The sequence below is a fragment of the Podospora pseudopauciseta genome (genome assembly GCF_035222475.1).
Source record: "Podospora pseudopauciseta strain CBS 411.78 chromosome 2 map unlocalized CBS411.78m_2, whole genome shotgun sequence".
Classification (NCBI taxonomy): domain Eukaryota; kingdom Fungi; phylum Ascomycota; class Sordariomycetes; order Sordariales; family Podosporaceae; genus Podospora; species Podospora pseudopauciseta.
The window spans coordinates 1,141,735-1,166,575 of record NW_026946663.1 but is presented as its reverse complement, the minus strand read 5'-3'; the positions used below and the strand labels follow the sequence as shown (position 1 = coordinate 1,166,575).

The window sequence follows — 24,841 nt, the reverse complement described above, 5'->3', positions numbered from 1 at the left end:
TGCTGTTGATGCGAGTGATTCGGTCCTTGGCAGCCCGAGACCACCGGCCTCGGCGGGGCCGCTCGGCTCGGAAGCCCTTGGTGGGTCCCGTCCCCCGGTGCCGACGCCGTCGCTCCTCTCTCGTTTTCAGCTGAATGCATCTCGACAACCTCAAACAGCAACCATCTTGGCAATGGGTCTCTACCTGGCCAGCACTTTACAGCTTCAGGCATCGTGTCAATCCAGTCTGCAAGAAACAGGAGGGGAAGTGTCATTTTTATCCTGCTGCAGACAGCAACCGATAGCTGACCGGATATAGATAGCACTTTAATTGGGGTCTGTGCCATGCCACACAAAAGATCTGGTCAGACGGGAGCACGCGAACCTTGCACCAACCTCTGGCCCGCATCGAGACGAGACGTTCATGATCACCAACCCGGCCAAGCCGTCATTTTCAACAGACACTCTGGATGACAGAACACCCTCTCGACGCAGATCCTCGAACTGGTGGCTTTTGCCGCGTGTGGTGCAGTAAGGAGTCGCGGGAGCCACAAACTGTCTGCCCTACCAAAGACAGCCAGATAGCCGAGTGTGAGGCACAGCATCACCCAGCAATGCGCAGTGCTTCCGAACTCAAAGCAAGGCCAGCCTTTCAGAGGGGCCAGGCTGATTGACTTCCGTCTCCTGTCTCCTGTCTCCTGTCTCCTGATTGTCGCAGCCGGCAGTTGAAGACGAAACAGCTAGGGGATCCCGCCGAAGGATCTCAGCTCAGGCACACGAGGCAATCTCGACTTCATCCCACGCCACCATGGCAACGAGCAAACACCTACCGATTTGGCGATAACTTCATCATCCCTCGCTCGACAGCTCATCTGCTGTTCTTTTTATATGTTTCGCAATCTCTCGACGTCCTGCTTCTCTCGTGTTCACCATGTCATGAACTAGTGTCAACTTCTCATTTGCGTTGCCATATAGGCGCGCTTCACAAAACACACCGATGGCATTAAACTCCGTAGGCAAGGTCCTCTCGGTGTTGATTCCATCATCAGAGTTGAAACTGCGTCGATCGCATATCGTCACCGTAAGGCTTTGTCATACTGTGTCAGGCACCGACTTAAACAGCTCAGCATCACCAAAACGTGCAGGCAAACTAAACCTGTGCGCCCCCCCTCGGCGTGGTTTCCAGTTACACAAGCCCTAGATAGACAGTGTTGATTTCAGAACTGATCACCGAGACACCACGAAGCTAACACTGCCCACAACAACCAGGCGCAGTTTGCTCTTGACCCAGAACATCACGGGCACGACTTGGCAACACAACCCCGAAAACCTGGACGAACTGAGGCCAACACACACAAGCCCTTCCCGAACGGGCCGTCTACCGACTTTGGCGCAACCAACTGCAGTGTTTCCCGCGGCTACAGATTTCTTGCATTCCAAAGCACGCAAGAAAGGACAATGGGGACAGGGCTGCCACGAGATCTTGGGTGGTGTTGGCTCTGAATAAGCGCCGAGTGGCCCCCTTTCTGCATGCCAAAATAGGTGCTGCCGGCAAATCAAGGCGTCGAACCCCCACTCTCCCCAGATATCTTGGGATCTCTAGAACACTCCAGAGTTTTATTTGATCTTTTTGTGGATTACCCTTTTTGCCGGTACCGAGCGAGGATATTCTGAGAGAGGCATCATCGCCTGTTCTAAAATCTTCAGCCTCTGCGTCATACCTTCAAAAACCAAGTACAGAGTAACACCGGAGATGGCGTCAGGGGTCGTCTCTCCACATCTGCCCCATGAACTCACTCTTCACCAACTCGGGCGGTGGCGAACCTCCGGATTTTCACGCTACATCTTCTGTGCCGCATGAAAATCTTCCAACTCTCTCGGGGTTAGATGTCAGAGTCTGCAGTCAACACCATCATCTTTGTGGAGAGATTCGGACATCCAACATACGAGACAGGATCTTTTGCGGCACAACCTCAATAGTCTTCTGATTTCCCCTCATCAAGCGATGGGCGGCTTCTAGAAGCGCGCTTAAGTAGGCGATTGACGCGTGATGGTGTTGTACAACCAGTTTGAAATATTGATTTTTGGAGGACATCTAGTCCGAAGCACGAGTCCAACAACTCTTGTCTGTCCACCTCCATCATCAAAGGTGCGCGCGCCAGGCGCTTAGAGTTTGCCGCAAACACATATCAGCAAAGACTGCTTCCACCGTGTTTTTACAGCAACTGACATCGGACACACCCAAAGCGTCTACGCCGCTGGATGTGGTCAGCTGTGGTACCACCCTGTTCCCTATTCCCACTTTGGCCCCGGTGTCATGGACCACCCGCAATGGCACTGCCTCTCTTTGCCCACTGCCATGCCGCGTACCTTATGCGGCAGCTTGGAGGGCAAAGGCAGAATTCCTGTCCCTCACAGTTGCAGGACCGAGTCTCCTTTGTAGAACACTCGGACAAGTATATGAGCTGCCGGTTGCCTGCTCTGCTTTTCTATATTTCCTGTTGTTCCCCCAGTTCTCCACCAACAGCCAAAGATGGACCGTGTTTCTTTTGTTCCGATCTCATGGAGCGTCTAAGATGCATGTGGCGTCTCGTCTAAGTCCTGAATCAACGTCCTGTTCTGACCTATCCCATACAACTCGTGTGGTCAGAGCTTTGCGACCGGCACCTACTACGACGACATTGGTTATTCCCCTGAGCGAGTGCTGCGAGTCTCGAACGCCGCCGGTCGACTTTGGACCTAGAACGACACTTTCTACTGTTACTGCCACTTCGGTCACCACGGGAGTTCGAGGTCCATCCAATACCAGCCCTCCCTCTCCCTCGCCACCGACTACTGTGGGGGCCCTGCCAGGGTTTGCCATTGCAGGCATTGTTGTGGGAATCATCCTGGTTCTCGCCGGTGCTGCCTTTATATTCTTCCTCTGCCGTCGCAGGAAACAACGTCGGCGGGATTCAGGGACAGCAAGAGAGGCACCCATGTATCACTTTCAGGAATACCAGACCGTCCCGGTCCACCAACCGAGATCATCACCATCACACTCTCCTTCCAACTCCTCCGTGGCTACCGAAGCACTACTCGACTTGGGACTATACGAAAGCGACGACGCCAATGAATACACGTACGGGCCAGTAACACCTCCCCAACCCCAACACGTGGAGCACGAAATGGTACAAATTAGAAAGGCAACGCCCTCCCCTAGAGCCGTGGACCGCCGGAGTGTCGACACAGTCTTCGCCCTGTGGTTCTATGCCACCACAGAGCTTGACCGTCGACGATCAAAGGGTTCTTCCAATCTCGCCGAACTCCCTTCTGCTCCTTCTCCACCGGTACCAGCCTTGCCAGCATCACCACCGCCACCCGTCCCAGCTTCAAATCCAGATACAGCCAGTACCAAACGCTCCTCCAAAGCACGAAGAACATACCTCACCCCTGCTGGTACACCATGGGAACCTAGCAAGCCCCCCAAAGCACCCCTTCCCCCTCCACCATCGGTCTCGGCTCCCTCAACCTCACCAGCCCCAAGGAAAACATCCAACCCCCGGTTCTCCCTCTTTCCAGCCCCACCAAAGCCACCCCCGAAGAATATCATGAGGAACATCAACTCAAGCCGGTCACCAATCCCCGCCCCATTGAAGATAACACCCCTGACAAACCACCCTCTACGAACACAAAGATCTGAACCTCAACCACAAGCACAACAAAAGCAACCAGAAACGAGACCCCGAGCCCCCTCAACAGGCATGAAATCCGCCCTCCTCCCCTCCAACAAACCCCTCCCTCTATCACCCCCCATCACCTCACAAACCAGACCCCCCCACCCCCAACACCGACCTCGCGCCCAGTCTTCCCAATCCCGTCTTGGACGAGTCGGGCTTGGCCTTCAAACAGAAGGCATGGTCAACATCCCACTCAACAACCCCAGTCTGTCCAGCCGTCGGCCAGGAACATCACTTTCTTCCTGCCCGTTTGGTGGGGGAAGACAACAACAAGCCCAGGAAGCACCCCGACCGGAGACGTCGCTAGGCACAACAACCAGACCTCGCACTCCTGGCACCGCTCCCGCTACCTCGACAAGATTCAACGAGGGCTTGCTGACGCCTCCTATGGGCCAAGGGGCATTCCCTCCTCCGCCGGGAGCGAGTCACAAGACTAGGAGGTCACTTCCTGGGACGAGCGGGAGCAGGTGGTTTGGCGGGTTTGGCGGGTTTGGGGGGTGGAGGAGTCCAAAGTATATTTCTTGATTTGTTTTCACTCTCTTGTTGTCCTCACTTACGACTTTATCTTTATTATGAGATAGATCTCGCATTTTCTCACCGTAACGACCAGATTTTAGTTTTTTCTCTTCTTTGGTGTAACTATTGTATATTAACGGACTGTATAATATCATGTATTACGGCTGTACCTATAGGTAAACGATGGAAAGCATGGAAAAAGGGGGGGGTGTTCATGGTGGCAGTTGTCAGTCGTTTAGTTTCTTGATTTTTGTCTGGATTATGGGAAAGAGAGGCGCGCACGGTCGTTCTGCATAAGATATATGGGGATGAATATGGGGGAGGGGCGTTGGTTTAAGGAGCATGGAGACAGTAGCATGAATATTGGGTTTTGGGACCAGGGCATTAGGGGCAGGAGCATAATCATAACATAACCGGATCGGGGGCACAGGTCCAAGTTAGGAGGCCAACTGTATTTGAACAGCATTTCTATCATCAACCGAACAGATCGCTATACACAAATATCCCTATGAAAAGCACACCCTTACCTCACCCTTTTTTTATAATCCGTTTTTGAGTTCAGGTGTTTCCCTACAATTAATTCACCTGCCCCCTACAACCAACAACAGAAATCGTACAGTTGATTGACCACCGCAGTTCCGCAACAAAGGACACATAGAGAAGACGAACCACCACTTTACTATCTTACACCGCTATCCTATATACACTTTCCCCCGAAAAAATCAATCATCTTCCTCCTCCTTCCCATACCTCTCCTCAAAACTAGCCCACATGGCCTGCTCCTTCATCAGCCTCCTCCGCAGCCTCATTTGGGCTTCATACTCCCTCAGCCTAGCATCCGCTTCGAGCATGCTGCCTAGGACCATGCCCGACATTTGGATGTACCTATTTCCTCACATCAGCACTTCCATATTCCACACCAGGTTGGAGGGGACACCTTACACCTTGAACTGAATAGTCAAACCCCTGTACACTGGCGAGAAAGCATATCCCAACCCGCCCAGCACCGCCGTCGCAACCCCCCATTTCAGCGCGCCAGAGACCGCACCCCGTGTCGCGGCCCAGGAGGCGTCAACCGCTTCTTCGTGTTTGGCGTTGTTAAGGGAGGTGGGCATCATTGGTCGCCAGAGAGGTCTTTAGCTTCTAATTGTTGCTCTTGCGTTGGATGGAAATGATCTCAGTTTTTGAGATCGCGTGGTGGGTATATAATCGGTCTTCAAGAATGGGAATAGGTGGTATCAAGAGTATGTTGTGTCTTGGCTGCTGTTTGGTGAAACTGAACTTGTCCGTGAGTGATGATGTCGTTGGTGATATGTGAGCTTGAACCCCGACCAGCGTGTTGAAAGACCACTTCCCAAAATTGAACTTCTGTTATGACCAAACAGGAGCTTCAATATCGCGAGCTGCAACCAAACAAGCACCGTGTACCTCGATCACGCTGCGTCATAAGCTCGTAAGGCTGCTGCGTTTCCGATGCAAGGATGGCGAGGAAGATTGGTTCGAACTATTGCTGGCAGTTTGGCACCCTGCCCACAAAATAATTGAGACACTACAGTAAAGTTAACCCATATTATACTTTGAACATACCTTAAACGCAAGTAATAGGCCTTTAAGTAATCCTTTAAGGCCTGTTAACTATCTTTAAAGGCCTATAAACTATCTTTAAAGGCATATGGACTACCCTTGAAGGCATATTACCTACTTTAGTGTCCCAGTTATTTTGTGGGCAGGGTGTTTGGTCCAACATCAATCCATCACACCACTCCCGCCAAATGGTGGGGCCCAAGGCTGGCGCAACCGTCGAAGAACTAAAATCATGTGAAATTCAGGATGACCTTTTTTTTTCGAGGCATTTTTTGAATGGAGAATCTTCTTCAATTCTTCTTATTGTTTCTGCACATTTTTTGGTTTCCTCCCTGTCCTTCTTTGTCTGCGCAGTTCCCAGCTGCCAGCCCTTTCGAAATCAAGAACAAAAACTCCATTTCTTATGCTCGCTTTTATAACATGATATACACCCGAATTTAAACACTCAACGTCCCCTTAGTACTAGGCACCTCCCCCTCCTTCCCAGCAACCCTCGAAATAGCCTCCCTAATCGCCACCGCCAGCGCCTTGAACGCGCTCTCGGCCCTGTGGTGGTCATTATCCCCCCTAATCACATCCACATGCAGCGTGATGCGCGCCGCCTGCGCGAAGCTTTGCATGCAGTGAGGGATCATCTCGGTGCTTAGATCCCCAATCTTCTCGCGCTTGAGTCCCAAGTCGATAACGCTGTGCGGTCTGTTGGAGATGTCGACCACGGCTCTGCTGAGGGCCTCGTCGAGGGGGCAGTAGGCGAAGCCGAAGCGCTTGATGCCGACGGGGGTGCCGAGGGCTTGGGCAAAGGCATATCCGAGGGCGATGCAGACGTCTTCGGCCGTGTGGTGGTCATCGACTGTTTTGAAACATTTTAAAATCAGAAAAAGTTCCCTTTGAGTAGGGGAGGGGGGGTGACTAACTGTGCAAATCACCCTTGCAGTTCAGCGCCAGACTCCAGCCCGCATGCTTGGACAGGGCGTGAAGCATGTGGTCCAAGAAACCAATGCCGGTGTTGATGCTGATGGTCTGCGACTTGCTCGTCTGGCTGGCGTGGTCCTGGCCCTTGAAGAGACGGGCGTCGGTGTCTGGGTGGAAGCGCCCGCCGTCGAGATTCAGCGAAAGCTGGATCTTGGTCTCGTTGGTGTCGCGCGCAAAAGCGGCCCAGCGGGGAGGGTGTTCAGCAGTAGCCATTTTGTGATCGGTTGTATACTTTCTTACTCGAAAAAAGACCCTTGTAAATGCCTACTTTCAAATTGTTGCCGCGAATACCTTCAACTTCCACGAGCGCAATCGGCGATACCAAGTCGATGACTGACCAACAAACCGATAAGATAAATCCCAGATAAATTAACCCCGCCAAAAAATCCAACGGACGAACTTCCCGCCACTTTTTCACCCATTTTTGCCTGCCGGATCACCCCCCTGTTCTCCACCCATCAAACCGATAAGCAACCTCCTCCAGCTCCGATAAGGCCCTGCCCATGCTCTCAATTCCAAAAATTTCCAGACCACCTTTGCGCCCTGCGCGCATCATCACCACCACCGGCACCACCGACAAATCCATTCCCTACCAACCAACCCCCCCCAATTCACCAACCCCCCGACAATAACAATGGCACCAACCAGAACAATAAAAAACAAACACGCCGCCGGCTCCAAACCCTCCTCCTCCTCCTCCTCCGGCCCAAAACGATCCTCTTCATCCGGCGTGAAGAAACCCTCAGGCGGCAAGGGTGCTCCCAAAGGCAAAATCCCCCCCAAAGAACAAAAGTCCAAACCCAACTTCGGCCAAGACCGCAAAAAGAAACCCCGCGTCTACACCGAAAAAGAGCTAGGGATCCCAGAGCTGAATATGATCACCCCCGTTGGGGTGACCAAGCCCAAAGGGAAGAAGAAGGGGAAGGTTTTTGTTGATGATAGGGTACGTTCCCCCCTTCCCTCCCCCCAATCCCCGCCCCCCCACCGGGCTAATGAAAAAAAAAACATGTAGGAATCAATGTCCACAATCCTAGCCATAGTCCAAGCCGAGAAAGAAGGCCAGATCGAGTCCAAGTTAATCAAGGCCCGCCAAATGGAGGAGATTCGCGAGGCGCGCAAAGCAGAGGCGGAGAAGAAGGAGCAGGAGAGGAAGGCTAAGCTGGATGAGACGAAGGAGTTGATGAGGAAGAAGAGGAAGAGGGGTGATGGGGAGAAGATGAAAAAGGAGGATGAGGAGGGGGATAAGATTGTCAAGGAGGCTGTTTTGAGGGGTACCAAGGCGGGGAGGACGAAGAAGAAGAGTGTTTCTTTTGCGGCCGAGTAGGGGGGGTCATGATGGAGGGGCTGTGTTTCTTTTATCGGCATATGGATGGGAATTATATGGCGGGCGTTATAATGGCGTTTTTTTTCTTTCGGGGGGAGAAGGGGTGGACAAAACCGGGATGCATTTTTGAAGTTTTCGTTGACTATTGAGAGATACCAATGGATGGAAGAATGGCAAGATTGCGGTCGTCTTTTTACTTTGCTGAGTATGTATGAATGGAGATCGCAGGGAAGGTGTATATATGCCTGTCTTGTATTGAGAAGTATTACCTGACTTGAAGACGTTATCCTCACAAGAGACACGCCCAAGAACCACCCACAGAATCATCTCTCATATCTAACCATCATCTGTTTGCCTTGATCCAAGCAAACACTCAACCACCCCCCACACAGTCACCAACAAACATCCACACCATATATACATCCTCCCTCCCCCCTTGTTCCAGCGAAGTAGCTCAAATGGAGTTAACAGTGAAACGTCCGGCCGGGTCGGTGCTCCCCAAGGGTGCGACTGGGTGATGGGAAGCATCCATGGTGGCTGTGTTTGGCAACCCGATCTGAGGGAAGGCCCGAGCAGGCACAGCTCACCAGGGTCATTAGTCGTATGGGCAAGAAGGGTCCCAAGCTTCGCTTTACTTTTTTCGTGCCTTTTGCTTTTACAACCTGACATCACCACCCACTCATTCCCTCCTTTTTGCCAATGAGAACAGCCCAACACCGGTCTTTGGCAGCAAGTCTATCACGAAATCTCCGGTTGACGGCCTCACACAAGCAAGTTCTCTACCGTGGGCATGCTAAGTGATTTTAACTATTATTGTATTTTTTGGGGGGTTTTTTTTGAAAACCAACAGGCGTCCTTGTCTCAGAACAAAAAAAGACTCCATCAAGTCTGAGTGTCTCGACATACAGCCGAGCCTGCGCTGCTACATCTTTAGAAAAACAGGTATCAGCCATAACTCGGGCTTCATCTCTCAAGTATCAAGGAGCACAGGCACGATTATCGGCACTACTATCGGCACTCAAACAACGGACATGATAACACCCCTGAATGAGCCACAGGACATGAACTGGTCTAATATTATTTTGTATTCGTACAATCCCCGTCTTCTATCCATTAACCCAGCCGATGGCCAGTTCCCCTTGTCTTCCAGGAGTCGGGAAGTGGCCCGGAGCCGGCGGAGGCCCCCGTAGAACTGCCCGACGTCTGGGTCCGTGGGCGAAATCCGGTGCCGTACTCGCGTTGGAGAATTCTCGGCGTGGTGACGAGTCGAGACACGAATGCTGGAGTGGCCAACCAATTTCTACCGCCTCCAAACTCGGGCCAGGTGCGTACTAAGAAGTCATGAAGATGGGCGGCCAAGATACCACAAATCTGTTGGGGCAGAGCGGCAGGGTTCATGATGACGGACATGCCGAGCATGCAATACGGAACAAGCTGGGCTGGCACGGTGAAGAAGAAAAAGTTGGCCTTCATGCCGCGCGAATCTTGCGAGGCCGTGTAGCATAGAGCAATAATCAAGGCGCTGATGAGAAAAGGCTGGAAGCCCAGGAAACACTGGGTGAACAGCTATTATGTGTTTACGGTTAGCTGTCCGTTTACGATGTCGGGCAACAAAAGTCGAATTTCCCCAGGTGAAAAAATGTAGGGCGCCGTAAAAACCACACCGAACATATTGAGTATGCTCGGGTCATCCATGGCATCCCACCATGCCCGCACCGCGAACCGACCCGTAAAGCGAAAGAGGGCCGGCCGAGATACGAGGGTGATCTTCCTCGATTCCAGGAACCGCTATAGTTGGGGGAGATAGCACTATGCGGGCAGATAATTCGAGGGTGTTTTGCGTTGTGTGTTGTGTGAAGAGAGCAGAATGCGCAAAGAGAGGGACCTACCAAGATGAAGCCGCTGACCGTTATGAGGTACCAGAGAACATCTTCCTTCCGTTGGAATTTGGGGTTCCCGGACTCGATCTGGCTGAGATACTGGTAGACGAAGTAAGGATCCAAGATGATGCCCAGCTGGGGACCACTCAACAGAAAGGTGGTGAGGAACCGCCAAATCTGAGGTGGCATATGGAAGATGGCCAGCGAGGAGTGGAAGAACAACCAGCCCGTTGGGATCAATCCCAGATGCCCTCCAATCGACGTGACGAAGATGGCGGTCGCGAGTGTTCGCGCTAATGGCTGTAACTGCCAGTAGGCATCCATCGCGTCTGACATGGTGGCGGTGGTGTGGTGTGAGAGAAGTGATGTGTGAACAAAGAAAAGAAGAGCGACTTCAAATTTCAAATGAAGCTCTCCGGGTCGTAAACTCAAAACGCAAGGGGCATGATCTGCAGGTGGTGGGGGAGGGAGGAGGTTGTGAATGGGAAGAGGGAGGAGAAAGGAAAGAAAGCCCCCAGCGGGCTGGGAAAGTGATGATGCGGCTCCAACAAGGCACGAATTGTGATTCGTGTCTTTTTTGGAGCTTGAGAGGGAATGGAAGATGGAGGAAAGTTGCACCAATCTGAAATCCTTTTATGGAGGTCGTTGGCTTTGGTGGGGAACGAGAGCTGGAGCCACAGCCCGGCCCGGCTCGGCACCCGTTTGGTGGGGGCCCAGCCACGTGGAGGGCGCTGTGGCTAGAGCACTGAAGCGACGGTGCAGTTATTGATAAACATTTTCCAGACCGGAGCTCTGGTCGTTAGGGTCTTGAAAGAGTGACTCAATTGAGGGGTGGTATAAAGAGATTTTCATGGCTGCTGTCCAAAATTCAGAGTATCTCATTGTTTTTCCCAACTATCTTATGTTTCTGGTGTTATACTAGAGACTGGCATCATCGTTATTGCGGCAATTCGATCTTGTTGTGCTGTCTGGACCCAGTTCCGGTACCGCCGCCCTAGATATTTTCCAAACCTCGGCGGTGGGCTCTCACTGCTTTGATAAGATCTCACGCAACCCAATCGACCACAGTTACCCGGCTCTTCACATCTCCCCTCCGTACCCCTACATTTTGAAACCGGAAACAGTCATGGTGGGCTTCAGTCGATGTGCGTTGAGCCAATTGAGGCAACCTAAAGCTCAATTGGTTCGGTCCTTTTCTCACATCCCATCCCGAGCTTATTCTGCCCCGTCCAGCTCCATCCCCGCGGCCAAGAAGAAGTACATCCCAACCTCAGGCACATACCCCCTCGGCTTCCAGGTGTCAGGCACCATCGTTGGAGTTAAGCCCAGCAACACAACAAAACCAGATCTCGCTCTCTTGACATCCGAAGTACCATGTGCTGCCGCCGCCGTCTTCACCAAGAACAAGTTTCAGGCCGCCCCCGTTACTTTCAGCCGTGCTCTGTTGCAAAAGAAGGGAAATAAGGGCATCCAGGGGGTGGTCATCAACTCGGGATGCGCCAATGCCGTCACTGGAAAGGGTGGTTTGGAGGATGCCGCCAAGATGGCTCAGGCGGCTGACAAGTGCCTCGGTCAGAGTGATAGCACCATTGTCATGAGCACTGGTGTCATCGGACAGAGGCTGCCCATCGACAAGATCATCAACAACGTGCCAAAGGCCCACAGTGCTTTGGGCGGGTCCCACGAGCACTGGCTCACCATGGCCAAGGCCATCTGCACCACTGATACCTTCCCCAAGCTCATCTCCCGCACTTTTACTTTGCCCTCCTCGCCAGGCGTGGAGTATAGGATAGCGGGTACCACCAAGGGAGCGGGCATGATTCACCCCAACATGGCCACCCTTTTGGGTGTTATTGCCACGGATGCCCCTCTCTCGTCGTCGGCTCTTCCATCGGTTCTCAAGCACGCCGTCGACCGTTCCTTCAACAGCATCACCATTGACGGTGACACGTCGACCAACGACACTGTTGCGTTGTTGGCCAACGGTATGGCTGGAGGAAAGGAGGTTGTGGAGGGCACACCTGATTATGAGGCCTTCCGTGAGGTTCTCACCAAGTTCTCTACAGAGTTGGCGCAGTTGATTGTGCGTGATGGTGAGGGTGCTACCAAGTTTGTGACAATCAAGGTGGTGGATTCCGCTAGCGAGGAGGCTGCTCGGAAGATTGCGAGCACCATTGCGAGATCGCCACTTGTCAAGACTGCCTTGTATGGCAAGGACGCAAACTGGTACGTTTCCTCAGTCTGTTTGGAATGTGACGACGAAACTGACAAAGATCGATAGGGGCCGCATTCTGTGCGCCACCGGCTACTCCCTGATTTCCGAGCCTAGCGAGCCCATCAACGATGTTCCTGAGATTGTCCCTGAGAAGACCAATGTCTCGTTCGTGCCCACGGATGGCACTACTGAGCTCAAGCTGTTGGTGAACGGAGAGCCTGAGCAGGTTGATGAGGTGAGTTGACTGAGATCATGAATTGGGAACGGCTTACTAACAATTTATAGGCGAGAGCTGCTGAGATTTTGGAGCTCGAGGATCTTGAGATTTTGGTCAGGCTCGGAACTGGCGACAAGCAAGCCACTTACTGGACCTGCGACTACAGTCATGAGTACATGTGAGTTTCCCTTGTCTTCTCAGGCACTGATATCAGCTGACCTGGATAGTACCATCAACGGTGACTACCGCACATAAATGCAAGAACCTAGACATCTAGAAATCTAGACCTATAACCATATAATGTAAATAAATGAGAATGAACATACCATGGCTGCTTCCAAGATCTATTGTCCATTGTTGCTGCCTGGTGGTGAACTAAGGGGTCAAGGGTTAGGGTTTACCTGCGTCTTGAAAAACCACTTTAAGCTAACGCGGTTCAAACGCGTCGCGTCTCCCAATCAGCAATTCAATCCCCCAGCTGGCTTCAACCTCCAAAAGTCGAACGTCGCCGACAACCCTTGACTTTTCAGCACAAATCACCTGCTACACAACTGCCGAAAAACTCAAGAGCTCACCAAAAGTCGAGCAAGTCGAGACCAACAAAAACACCACAGCCAAAATGCCAGCCGCAACGACAAAAAAGCCGGAAGCCAACGGCGAGTCCTCCACCGCAGCCTACAAAGCCCAGACAGCCAACCCCGGTGGCAACCCCACCTACGAGCTCCCATGGTATGTCTCCGAATTCTCCTTCTCTATCCTTTCAAATGGCTAACATGCTAACCCCCCAGGGTCGAAAAATACCGCCCCGTTTTCCTCGACGACGTAGTAGGCAACACCGAAACCATCGAGCGCCTCAAGATCATCGCCCGCGACGGCAACATGCCCCACGTAATCATCTCTGGCATGCCCGGCATTGGCAAGACCACCTCCGTTTTGTGTCTAGCCCGCCAACTCCTCGGGGACGCCTACAAAGAAGCCGTGCTTGAACTCAACGCCTCTGACGAGAGAGGTATTGATGTTGTGAGGCAGCGTATCAAGGGGTTTGCGCAGAAGAAGGTGACCCTCCCGCAAGGGAGACATAAACTTGTCATCTTGGACGAAGCGGATAGCATGACGAGCGGCGCCCAGCAGGCGTTGAGACGGACGATGGAGATTTACAGCAATACGACGAGGTTCGCCTTCGCCTGCAATCAAAGCAACAAAATCATCGAACCCCTCCAGTCGCGCTGCGCCATTCTCCGCTATGCGAAGTTAACAGACGAGCAAGTCGTCAAACGCCTCTTGCAAATCATCGATGCGGAGGGTGTCAAGTTCAGCGAGGATGGCCTTGCGGCGTTGGTGTTTAGTGCGGAAGGGGATATGCGCCAGGCGATCAACAACCTGCAGTCGACGTGGGCTGGGTTCGGGTTTGTCTCGGGGGACAATGTCTTCAAGGTTGTCGACAGTCCTCACCCGATCAAAGTGCAGGCAATGCTCAAGGCTTGTTATGAGGGGAATGTGGACTCGGCGCTTGACACGTTGAGGGAGCTGTGGGATTTGGGGTACAGCAGTCATGATATTATCTCGACGATGTTTAGGGTGACCAAGACAATCGAGACGTTGAGCGAGCATAGCAAGTTAGAGTTTATCAAGGAGATTGGGTTTACGCATATGAAGGTTTTGGAGGGGGTGCAGACGCTGCTGCAGTTGAGTGGGTGTGTGGTGAGGTTGTGTAGGTTGAATATGGATCCGAAGAGGTTTGAGAGTAGGTAGGGGAGGTAGATAGATACCCGAGAATTATTTGTTCCATGGAGTTTTGGGGCGTGGAAAATTTGGCGCACGGCAAGGGGGGCATGTTTGGTGGGTGGTTTTATTACACTTGATGTACCTACTTTGGAAGGCGAACAAAATAAGATGATGTGTAATTTTGTAAGTACAGGTGTACAACCTGAGCAGACAACAACAACAACCTCCTTCTTTTCACTTTATAAATGTCAACAAGCAAGTGTGCTGTTTTGCTAAAACAATATCTCAAGGCAACTAATTATCATTATTCCCAGCCCCGACAAATCCCCCCCAGCGAAGACATTACCACCCCCTTCCCCCAAAGCCATCCCCCCCCCCAAAGCCATCCCCCCCCCAAAAAAAATCAAGTACAAACCGTCTCATGCACCACCTCCCCTCTCGAATCCCCAAACCTGACCTCCACCAGGTCTAGGTCCCTCTCAGCAACACCATCCCACCCGAACCAAGCCATCCCCCGTCCCCTCTCGCAAACCGTCATCACGGCCGAGTCTGTATCTGCTTTGTACCCCCACCCAACACTGAACTTCCCATCCTTGTCACAGCGCTGTCCGTACCAGCTGTGGGTTGGCTCTACGGACGGGATTGAGATGCTGCACTTTGCTAGCTGGAGGGTAGTGCTGGAGTAAAGGGAGAAGGTGAACATGGTTTGGTTGAGGAGGTGGTTGGTTACTGCGAACAAGCAACAGGGTTAGCTTAGGGGGAGGAAACTTGGGGGTGGGAGGGTTTACGGCGGGTGAGGGAGTGGATTTGCCACGTTTCTGGGTTGTCGTTACGGGTGCCGAGGCGGTGCCTCTCCTGGCCGTTGTTGATCTTTGGCCCGTGAAGCTGCTGACGACAAGTCTCGACACACGCAAGGGCGTCGAAGTCATCCCCGCTAGGCTGGCAGTTTTGGCTGCAGGTGTCGATCTCGGAAGAGGATTTTTGCTGCTGGCTGGAGGCATACATCACCGAGATGTGCTTTCGCAGTTGATCACTCATGGTTATATCCCGCCTCTTTTCCTTTGTCGGTTTGGATGATGACAAGGAGCCGCCGTGCTGCTGGACAAAACCACGGCTTAGTCTCCTCACCATCTTTTTCGACATACCCAGCCCCAGGTCAGGGTGCTCCTTCTCGCCAAAAGTGCCGACTCGGTAGGCAGGTCTTTGTCTTGATGACGCAACCTGCCCGTCTGCGAGCTCGGCGTCGGTGAAGCCGAAGAAGGCGTAGACGTTGGCTGCTTTGTCGGTGGGCACGATGGTGATGAACCCCATGCTGCTCCAGCCCCCGTTTAGGGAAAGGTTGTCTCCGCATTTTGCTTCGGCAAAGTCGGTTTGGTACGCGGGTTTGAAGTTACTGGTAGAGTCGACGGTCCAGTCGCAGGTGATGAAATCGGATTCTGGACCTGGGACGAGGACGAGGTGGTAGGTGCAGGAGCTGCCTTCAGGGGTACAGGTGCGGGCGAGGGACCAGGCTGTCCACTGGCCGACTATCTCTGCTGCTCCTAGGGAGGCTAGAGAGAGGGGAAGGAAAGCTTTGCTGTGACGCATGGTGTTGTGGTGTTGCTTGTCTTGTTGATGATCTGAGTGCGGTGTTGATTTACTGTGGGAGACATGTTAGCAACGGGCATTTTATACCCATCGTCGACGACAGAAGAGACTGATGTACGACGTTGAGCCCGTCATAGCCTTCCTCAGCGCCGGAGATATTCTCGTGTCGACAACGGATGTAACGGCCCTGGTGGAGCAAACAGGCACACTGCCTTTAGTTTAGATCGCATCCTTGCATCATGTAGTGTGATTGTTGAAGCTCGGCTGACTTCTCTCATGGGCCTGGTCAGACGTAGAACTGTTGGAATGTCTCGCGTGCTGTCTGAGAACAGGAACCCCTTTGCTGGTTGCCTCTGCCGCTCTGTGTCCTCGATGATGTGATATTGAGTGTGGCAAAGTAGTGACGATATAGGCCTTCCATCCAAGACAGTGGAGAAGTATGCCAGTTCTCCCATGGTACAAGATCTGATTCATTGTCTTGTCTTATTTCTCCTGACTGTCTGTAACCATGTCCAAGCCTATCTGGCCCGCTTTTCAAATACACGTAATCCCAGCGGTGAGACCAAATGGTATACTGTAGATTCTTGATTCGGCTGTCTTGATCCAAGTCAGGGTGTTGATCAGCTCGTGGCTACCCGCGTTTTGGGTAGAGACTCGTGGCGAGGCTTCAAGCCGTCTGCTGTGTACGAGGCTTATGCCTTCATTGTCAAAATGTTTGCTCTCGAATCCTAGCCTGGTAGATGATAGTTCGTCTCGCCAAGTCTGATTGATATTGCTGTGATCGTGATCCTGTTCAGAGTCAGTAGGACGACAATGGCTGTGTAATCTAGTTAACAATCGGTGTCGTTGTGACCGGTCAGCTGGAAACTTTGACATTCGCGAAACTTCTGGTTGCCGGGCGGCGTATCACGATGTTTATATCTCCAGATTACGTACGCCTGGCACTTCTCCTCACCGGCAAGGCTCCAGACCCCATTACAAACGGAGAATATAATCTGTTTGTGGCTTGACGTGGCTGTCATGGCACTGTTTGCGTTCACATACCAAGTTTGCTGCTATCTGTAGTCGTATAAGGACCGCAGTCAACAGACCTGGTGATCATTTCTGAACAGCAAACGGCCATCAATAGGAGTAGATGCTCGAAATTGCTGGGAGGCTGACTGCACTGCAGGAAACACAGCATCAATTTGCTATAGGTCCGGATGCGCAGTATCACTGACTCAGTCTGCGCTCCTCAGTCTGTGGCAGATAGAATCCCCCACCAGGAAACCTGCTGATCCCCTTTTCTCCTTCGGCAGAGAAGAAAAAGTCAGGTCTTGGATGGCGTCGCACACGGTGTTGACACCTCTGAGTGCAGCTGCAAGGGTCCTTTCAGAGTGGTGGCTTGGAATCTGGCATGATGGTCAGTGGCAGCTTCAGGTTCTAGACCTACGGGAGAAGAATTGCTCCTCCAAAACCATGGTCCGTCAGCTTCCCTTCCAGCGGCTATCATCTAGCCAAGTGGCAACCTTCAACAGTTGGGAGTCTGCCAGGTGATCTTTTCAACATTCGGTGTGTCGTTAATGTTCTCGACAAGACCGACGGCGGCCGCATGGCGTTCTCGTGGTGGTGGTCCTCTCTTCCAGGACGGGTGCGCCTCTGAACGGTTTCGGCAATCCCTCTCCCGTCGGGAGAACTGCGCGGACCCGGCACGGCGGTTCCAAGCGCCGGAGGGCCACCTCTCTGCTGCTGGGCGAAGCGATCATCACACTCCAGTCGATATCACCTGCCCCTCCATTTTCATTTTGTCATGCGGAGAATCCTGGTAGGGACCGGCCATATTCAACCCACGTCGCTGGGAATGAGTACTATATTGCTTTATGCTGTTGGTCCTGATGTTGTTTGCTTCGGGTCTTGTGAGTGGGTGGGTGAATGTCCTGCATCAAAATATGCCCCTGGTGGGAAAATGCCTAGCGTACGATAAGGTTGGTGATCACCGGGGGTGTACACACCTGCCAAGCTTTGTCTTGGGCAAAGCCAAGCGATGCCTCCCGTTGCTAGCTCTCTTGCTCCTCTTCCTAGCTCTTCTCGGCCGTTCAACGAGTCCAACAACATGGGATGATTTTCCGCGGGAGAAGACGTGAAGTTCAGCTCAACAGTTTGGAAGCTTGTTTCCCAGTACCACTCAACCATCTCTCTCCGTTGGTCAACCTCGCTCTCTCTCCCCAGCTCTGGCTTCCACTGGCTGTCATTGGACTGTCAGGTCCGACGGCTACCCTCCCTCTTCTTCGAGCCTGGGGAAAAACACCGGTAGATCCTCGCAGGACGACAAGAAATGTTTCGCTTGTCTGGCCACTCAGCATTGTCCGGGACTATCCGTCAGCAGTTTTACGCGCCCGTGAAACAAATCTGACCGTGGCGCCATTGGCTAGTCGGTGGTTGCATCGACCCTCCCACACTGCCTGTCGGTTTCCTCCTCCCTGTGCTTGCCGTGATTGGGTTGTCGCCCTGGCCCAAGCCCGATAGACGGACGACACGGCTTTCCGAGCGAGGTCCTCGAGGCTGCCAACGACCCAGTGCGTCGAGTGTGAGGTCTCATCTGGGTACAATCCAAGCAAAAGGTGAGCAATTCAGGATGAAGAACAGGGTCAGAGATGGCATGTTCAGCGAGCTTCTCTCTGGCTCATGTTGAGTGATGGAACCGCTGTAAGGTCTGTGGATGGCCAGTCGCCTGCGTGTAAGTTGGACGGTGCTACTTTCTGGTGTTTATTCACTGTCAAGTAATTGTGCTGTGCTACCGACCAGGCCTACAATCGGTGGCGAGCAAAGACCAACTGCATGAGCAGGGCTAGGTAATCTGTATTGGCCATCTTCCCCACCATCTCAAGTGAGGTATACTAACCATGTCCAGCCCAGTGGCTGCTTTTCTTTTCAAGCCTTGCTTTCTTCCTCTCTCTTGCAGGATTCACGCTTGATATATTCCCGATCCTATGTCCTCTATTTTGGGACTGCCGGGTGAAGGAGAGTTGAGTTAGTTGCCTCTACGAATAGAACAGGCTGCTTGATCACGAGCAGTTTAGTCTATGAATATGGCGTCCCATATCCGGCAACGGGACGCCGAGCCCAGTACCAGCCTCACTCCTGGAGCCATAGCAGGAATCGCCTGCGGATCCGGAGCCATCTTTATCGGCGCGGCCGGCCTCTTCGTTCTCTACTGGAGACGAAACCGCCAATATGACCGAGAAGACGACCTCTACCGAACCGACTCCGAGGAGGATGTCTCCCGCGGTGGTGCCATCCCCGCGGTGTCATATACACTCGACTACAAAATCCATAGCCCCCAACAACAACAACAACAACAACAACAACAACAACAACACCAACATCACAAAGCCAGCAGCTCTTACAGCTACTCCCCCGAAAAGGCCGCCTACCCTTTCTCCCCGCTAAGCACCAACTCCAGCTCCGGACCCGGCGGCGCAATGCCCACTCACCCAGCCTACATCCCCAGGGCCATGGTCCGCGGCATGCCAGTATCAAGCAATTCTTCTCCCCAACCAACACCACCATCCAACCCTCCTCAACAGGAACCCCTTCCTCATTTCACCTTCCCCCAAGAACCCGAAAACCCAACCCCCCGATCCCAACGCCCCTCCCCTTTAAACCTCAACACCACCTCCCCCTCCTTGCCGCCAACCCGTAAACAACCCCCCAAACTGCTCCTCTCCACCTCCAACTCCAACCCCCTCCCCGGAAAACAAAACGCCACCATCTCCGGCCCCTTGGCATTTCCCTCCCACTACCAACCCCCTCCTAACCTCCCCTCTCCCCCGCAAAAGCACCCCAAACCCAAGAGGATTCGCAACCCCCACGATCAAATCTACGACGATGATTCCTCATCAGGTGAAGACGACAATACCCACCCCAAAGAAATGGAAAGCTACGAGGAGAGCGACATCCAGTATTACCACCAGCATCACCACTACCACCACCAAGATAAACGGACTTTTAGGGAGAGGTCGTTGTCTGGTTCAGGGGGAGGATCGCAGCCCAGCTCGGGGGGGTTACCACCACACGAACAGGGGAAGAAGAGCAGAAGAAAACGCTTCTCGGGCGGATCATCGTCTCAGCCGGCACAGCAGTTGGCACAGCAGCAAAGGGGGAATAGATATTATGCCGAGATTGAGATAGGGAGGGGGAGTGATATTTGGTAGTTTTTCTCTCATCATGAAATTTCTTTTGTAAAGGGTAAATGGTTGGACAAGGTTGGTAGGGCGTTCAAGGTCAAGCTATGGAATTGGGTCAGGAATGGGATGGGTTGGGCTTTCTAGCTGGACTGGGGAGTTCGAATGGTTTTTCAACATGTGATGGGGAGAGAATATACAAATCATTACAAACACATGATTGTCTGCAGACTATATGGCTGGGGGTAGGGTTGTTAGATCTTGCTGACATGATTGGATATGAAATAAACCCTTGAATGTCGGTCGTTTGGTAAACACCTAACCACTGCTCACTCGTCTTACTGAAAATATCTGGACCAATCACCAACTGTGCATACACTGCTACACTATCCTTTTGTAAACGCATATACCGTTTCAGAACCTCATTGACAAAGATGTTTTTCTCAGTTAAATTCAAATCCTACCTTGAACACATTGATATCATTTCATCCCAAGCCTCCAAAGAGACTGACTCAACCCCTCACCTCCTACAAAACATGACAATCCCATCATGACAACAACACCCCTCAGCCCCACCCATCTCACCTCCCCGTGATATCCCCCCCATTCTCCCCATGATGACCAGGCGGCAAACTCAAATCCAAATGACTCAAACTCGCCAAACCAATCGCATCATACCCCCCCTCCCACCCCCCCCCTCTCACCTCTTGTTGTCATCCCCTCAAAACCCCCGGCTCAACCACCGGCGCCACCCTCCCCCTCCCTTCCCTATTCCCAACCCCCATCTCCTGATCATCCACAATACCACCATCCAAACACCCACCCTCCCATTACTCCCCACCAACGGCGTACAATGTACCACCTCGTCCTCCCCTCCGCTGACCTCGTCAACCACCTCACCTTTGCCGTGACAACACCACCCCCCTCCTTAAACCTTTGCTCCAACTCCTGCCTTACCCTGTCAGACCCGCCAATGCGAGAGAGAACAGGTGTTTGGAGGATCCCTGGGAGACGGAGGGAAGGTGACGTGAAAAGAGTGCGGAGGGAGGGGTAGGGGCGGAGGAGGAGGCAGTGGGAGTAGATCCCCGTAGCTTACCCCCTGACAGGTCAGACAGCTCTTCCATGTCGGCTGAGAGGGGGGATTGGAAGGGGGGTCGGGGGATGGGGTTGTCGTCGGGTTTGGCCCAGTTGGGTGTTTCGTCCTCGTGGGCGGGGGAGTGACGGCCGCCGCCGTGGTTGCGGACAATTTCGATTTCTAGGGCGGTCAACACCTCAGCGAGGTGACGGAGGGGAAGCTGGGGTGAAAAAGGGTTGGTTTCTGGGCTGTTGTCAGAATCTAGGCGCCAATCCTGTACCGCGTTACCCCTTGGCTGTCGAGCAACGGGGCGCACATGAGGAGGTTCATGAACGGGAAGCCGCCTCCGTCTGTAGTTGAGAATGGTTTCGTGATGCTCCTTGCCCGCTGCTAGCTTGTCACGGATCCTGTAAATACTGGCAGGGTTTGTTTTCGGCCCTTGGAGAAGGCGGCAGTTGCGGCCTATTACGGGCTTGACGCCGTATTGAGTCGTTCGGGTAGAATTTTGTCAGAGCTAATCAGTGTATCAGTCCAAGGAAACGGGATGATAAGTGCCATTACCGCCAGAGGCAAACACAATTGGGTTGTCTTCTCGTGATGGATCAATCAGACAAAACACCTCTGCTAAGCCCTCAGACAGCTGCTGGAGATGCTCAGGTAGGGTCCCAGTCACTCTTTTCCTGATGGTCAAACTCGCTGCCTGGATCCAGCGGCAGGTGATTGAAGCCGGTAGTTCCTCGCGAACCAGTGCTTCGAATGCCCTGTCCATCTTTTCTTGAAGTACCAAGTTGACTGTTGGCGCGGAAGGCTCCTGAGTGAAAGCGTGGTCCTCCAATCTTTTGAGCGAACCAAGAACGGCATTCGAGTATTTCAATACTTTCAGGGCCTTGAGAAAATCAAAGTAATACACCGATAACGGGGACCGAAGCTGGCCTCCAGGTTCTCACAAAGGCAGTGAAAGAGGCCAAAAAGTTGGGATCATTGAATATCACCTCCAGTTGTTCCCCAGAGAATAATAGATCTGACCGCTCCTCGAGTGGTTCCAGAGCATCGGTTTCTGTTGGCCCCTTTTCTTGCAAAGGAAACAACATGGACGCAGAATCCGTCATGTATGTCGATGCAACCGAGGCCGACCTGGGTTTGGTGTTGAGGCTCGTTTTCGAGGAGTCTGTTCGTGTCAAGGAAAACACATGAGACTGGGGAGATACGATGTGCCCTGAATCCGCCTCCCATTCTTGACTGGTTGTGCCAGGTTAGGAACCACATTATGGAAGAGAAACCGAAATAAGGAGTGTGGATGTTTACCTATTTAGGCCCCTCAGCCTACTGGAAATGGGACTGAACCTTCCAGGCTGCCCACAAAGTCTGGAGAATCATTGTTGTGTCTGGAAAGAAGGAAGCGCCCAAGTTTGTTTCCTGGAGATGGCGGGTGCCATCGGAAATGGGCCCGTATATTCTCGCGAGATGGCCAAGAATTGAGAGGAGCTTCTGGGTGGAATTTCCGGCACCTCGCGAGAGAGAGACTTCCGAGATGCTGTCCCCTGTCCTGTCGGCAGTCGGGCTGTTCGTAATGAAACTCTTAGAACAACCGTTGAATCCGCCCAGATGGTAAAGCCCGCCGAACCGGGCCAGAGCCACAGGGTAAAGGCAACCGGCTGGAACTGGTCTTTAATCAAAATCTTAAACTCTCGATCGCTATTGAAGGCACACACAGGCTAGAGAGCGTAGCAGCATATAGCTGCCGTTTCATGTTGACGGTTTCAATTGACTGACGTTGGTTAGTTCAGACCTACTTGCTCTCGACATGAGAATGAATTGGTTTCGCTGGGCACAGCCTCGCACGTGAAGGGAAATCGCCAGTTGCACAAAGTCAGGCAGTTTCATTACGACCAATATCCCATGCTCAGTGCTCCTTCCCGCTGAACCACCTACCTCAAGCTGATAGATGTATCTGCCTGGATAACGGAACGAACGCCCCTTCTCTCTCTTGCGAAAAAGAGGCAAGAACGAAAGCCAATGACTCGATTCTAGTTGTTTGACAGGCACTAGCGAAATAAGGTTCAACGGCTGGGTACATGGATGCGGGTACAACGTCGAGAGCGCTTGCTCGGCAGATGGAATTGACCGATGGAAACGCTGGAGGGGCTGCGTCTCCCATCAGCCAACAGAACCTCTTTTCGGGATCTCTATATGTACGATGATGACTCGGAATCTCTGGGCGCATGGGACCTGGCAGCAAGCGGCAGAAGGTACAGAGTAAGTATAAGCCTATGCTGCGACGTCGATCAGGTCCAGTCTTACTGTATAACATGTGAACACTCCCGTTTTAGTGGCTGCACACCATCCAGAGTATACCTAGCCCCACTCGACTGGAAACAAACAGAACACCAAACGGTTCATACCTCCCTCCTGGCCCGTCTGCGACCTCCCTTTACAACGATCCACTCGATGGTGTTGACGGTTTGATAACAAGATGGATGCAGGGGTTTAATGAGCACGACACGAACCAGACGCGCGGATGCCCGTCCACGACACGTCCAACGTCGGCCAAGCTTGGAGGCGGGGTTGTGAGTGGTCGGCCCACCCCTCCCGCGAACGGCCTCTAGCCACTCAGTCGGAGGATCCCCCCATCGTGAAAGCTGGGCAGAAACAACAACAACAACAACAACAACAACAACATGCCCAATCGAGAGAGAAACGCAAAACAGTCATCGCGAAAGACTCAACAATATTTTCTCTCACCGTACCTCCCCTCTCCGTGTTTACCGTCAGAAGACCTCATCTCCAGTGCCCCACTCCACCACCGCAAAGATTATAGGGAGGGGTTGGTATCATTTGAGTGTGCGCTCACAGAGGGGGCACTCGGACCCGTTAAGTGTGAGGTCGAGATGAGGGGTTGTGCTGCTACGTTGACGATAGCATACAATCATACCTTGCTAAACCAGACCAGGTTGATACTGATAGCCATCCACTGCTATCCCAACCTCCACGGACTATGTGAAGGATATGAATAGGACCTAGTAGCTGAGTGTGGGGTCTACCTACATCATGGGACAACATGCCAGACGAGAGCTTCCAAAAGTTCTATAGGACGGGGAGACAATGAGGAATCAAGGGCTGGGGCTTGTTTTTAGAGGAAAGCACGTGAATGGCCATGTGGAAAAGACGGTAAAGATTTGGGTGAGCTGTATGCATTCCTGGCGTCGGCTGGCAGTTCCAGGGAGGAGAGGAAGCTGGAGATGTTGTTGTTTTAGGCGCCGCCAAGTTTCACAGCGTAGAGACAGCCACAGGCAGCCCACGAGGTCACTGCTGTGTTTGGATGGTCCGTGCCCCTCGAGCATTCGAGCAAGGGTCTCGCTTGTTTGGAATCGGCTAATCAACGGCTTAGCGCGACTATCGCCCGTCGCCTGTTGCCCGCGCTCTCCCGCTTCAGAGGGCTTCCGTCTCTGCCTTCAGAGGGTTGGCCTTCTGTGCTTCGCCAACTTCCATCACCACACACACCTCGAGCTGTCGACGCCATCCCTCCCAACCTCACGGCCTGACGAATGCCTAGCATTATTCCGGTAGCCCTACCTTTGCAGAGGATTGTCTGTCGACTTTAGAGTTTGCGAGATTGTGGTTGTGGCGCTGCCACTTATTCGAGTCTATCGGACACGAGAACCGCAGTTGTCTCCTATTAAGAGAGCTCCCGTTGCCCAGTCGCCCCGCCGCTCCTTGCGATTGTTGTTCCCCAAGACAAGCAAAGAGACGAGATCGCGACTTCTCCCACAGCAGCACAACAATACCATCGCTCGCTCCACAAAAACTGTCTATGCAACTATTCACTTTTTGCGAAAACTGTTTGCCCCGCATTTCATCGCTGTCCCGCAACAATCGCGCGTTCTT

General features: G+C 52.7%; 11 protein-coding genes across 11 annotated transcripts; 6 read left to right on the top strand and 5 right to left on the bottom strand.

Moving 5' to 3' along the window:
• Positions 1–2,555: 2,555 nt before the first annotated feature.
• Positions 2,556–4,223, top strand: QC763_202880 (uncharacterized protein; the record flags this gene model as incomplete). The annotated part of the gene is given in 2 exon segments (XM_062909321.1): positions 2,556–4,177; positions 4,187–4,223. Coding segments are annotated over 2 exon segments (1,659 nt in total).
• Positions 4,224–4,924: 701 nt separating this feature from the next.
• On the bottom strand, positions 4,925–5,838 carry QC763_202870 (uncharacterized protein). Its single transcript, XM_062909320.1, has 2 exons — positions 5,157–5,838; positions 4,925–5,099 (listed from the first exon to the last, which is right to left on the bottom strand). Exons 1-2 carry the CDS (start codon positions 5,330–5,332, stop codon positions 4,937–4,939), a joined length of 339 nt encoding a protein of 112 aa, XP_062768089.1. The 5' UTR covers positions 5,333–5,838; the 3' UTR covers positions 4,925–4,936.
• A 105-nt stretch (positions 5,839–5,943) lies between these two features.
• LOC1 (60S ribosomal subunit assembly/export protein) lies at positions 5,944–8,411 on the top strand. Its single transcript, XM_062909318.1, has 2 exons — positions 5,944–7,713; positions 7,783–8,411. The coding sequence occupies exons 1-2, from the start codon at positions 7,405–7,407 to the stop codon at positions 8,092–8,094; spliced, it is 621 nt and encodes a 206-aa protein (XP_062768088.1). The 5' UTR covers positions 5,944–7,404; the 3' UTR covers positions 8,095–8,411.
• HIS3 (imidazoleglycerol-phosphate dehydratase) lies at positions 6,047–8,467 on the bottom strand. The gene is made up of 2 exons (XM_062909319.1): positions 6,713–8,467; positions 6,047–6,648 (listed from the first exon to the last, which is right to left on the bottom strand). Exons 1-2 carry the CDS (start codon positions 6,981–6,983, stop codon positions 6,236–6,238), a joined length of 684 nt encoding a protein of 227 aa, XP_062768087.1. The 5' UTR covers positions 6,984–8,467; the 3' UTR covers positions 6,047–6,235.
• A 600-nt stretch (positions 8,468–9,067) lies between these two features.
• On the bottom strand, positions 9,068–11,389 carry QC763_202840 (uncharacterized protein). Its single transcript, XM_062909317.1, has 2 exons — positions 9,984–11,389; positions 9,068–9,660 (listed from the first exon to the last, which is right to left on the bottom strand). Exons 1-2 carry the CDS (start codon positions 10,308–10,310, stop codon positions 9,208–9,210), a joined length of 780 nt encoding a protein of 259 aa, XP_062768086.1. The 5' UTR covers positions 10,311–11,389; the 3' UTR covers positions 9,068–9,207.
• On the top strand, positions 10,783–12,661 carry ECM42 (Arginine biosynthesis bifunctional protein ArgJ, mitochondrial; the record flags this gene model as incomplete). Its single annotated transcript, XM_062909316.1, has 4 exons — positions 10,783–12,200; positions 12,256–12,424; positions 12,475–12,584; positions 12,634–12,661. Exons 1-4 carry the CDS (start codon positions 11,101–11,103, stop codon positions 12,659–12,661), a joined length of 1,407 nt encoding a protein of 468 aa, XP_062768085.1. The 5' UTR covers positions 10,783–11,100.
• A 364-nt stretch (positions 12,662–13,025) lies between these two features.
• RFC4 (replication factor C subunit 4) lies at positions 13,026–14,388 on the top strand (the record flags this gene model as incomplete). Its single annotated transcript, XM_062909315.1, has 2 exons — positions 13,026–13,135; positions 13,195–14,388. 2 exons carry the CDS (start codon positions 13,026–13,028, stop codon positions 14,156–14,158), a joined length of 1,074 nt encoding a protein of 357 aa, XP_062768084.1. The 3' UTR covers positions 14,159–14,388.
• A 134-nt stretch (positions 14,389–14,522) lies between these two features.
• Positions 14,523–18,553, bottom strand: QC763_202810 (uncharacterized protein). Its single transcript, XM_062909314.1, has 2 exons — positions 14,920–18,553; positions 14,523–14,860 (listed from the first exon to the last, which is right to left on the bottom strand). The coding sequence occupies exons 1-2, from the start codon at positions 15,716–15,718 to the stop codon at positions 14,535–14,537; spliced, it is 1,125 nt and encodes a 374-aa protein (XP_062768083.1). The 5' UTR covers positions 15,719–18,553; the 3' UTR covers positions 14,523–14,534.
• A 227-nt stretch (positions 18,554–18,780) lies between these two features.
• QC763_202800 (uncharacterized protein) lies at positions 18,781–19,911 on the top strand (the record flags this gene model as incomplete). The annotated part of the gene is made up of 1 exon (XM_062909313.1): positions 18,781–19,911. The coding sequence occupies one exon, from the start codon at positions 18,781–18,783 to the stop codon at positions 19,909–19,911; it is 1,131 nt and encodes a 376-aa protein (XP_062768082.1).
• Positions 19,912–20,834: 923 nt separating this feature from the next.
• QC763_202790 (uncharacterized protein) lies at positions 20,835–21,725 on the bottom strand (the record flags this gene model as incomplete). Its single annotated transcript, XM_062909312.1, has 3 exons — positions 20,835–21,363; positions 21,426–21,470; positions 21,532–21,725. The coding sequence occupies 3 exons, from the start codon at positions 21,723–21,725 to the stop codon at positions 20,835–20,837; spliced, it is 768 nt and encodes a 255-aa protein (XP_062768081.1).
• A 2,333-nt stretch (positions 21,726–24,058) lies between these two features.
• On the top strand, positions 24,059–24,509 carry QC763_0032230 (uncharacterized protein; the record flags this gene model as incomplete). Its single annotated transcript, XM_062905527.1, has 2 exons — positions 24,059–24,136; positions 24,345–24,509. 2 exons carry the CDS (start codon positions 24,059–24,061, stop codon positions 24,507–24,509), a joined length of 243 nt encoding a protein of 80 aa, XP_062768080.1.
• Positions 24,510–24,841: the final 332 nt, after the last annotated feature.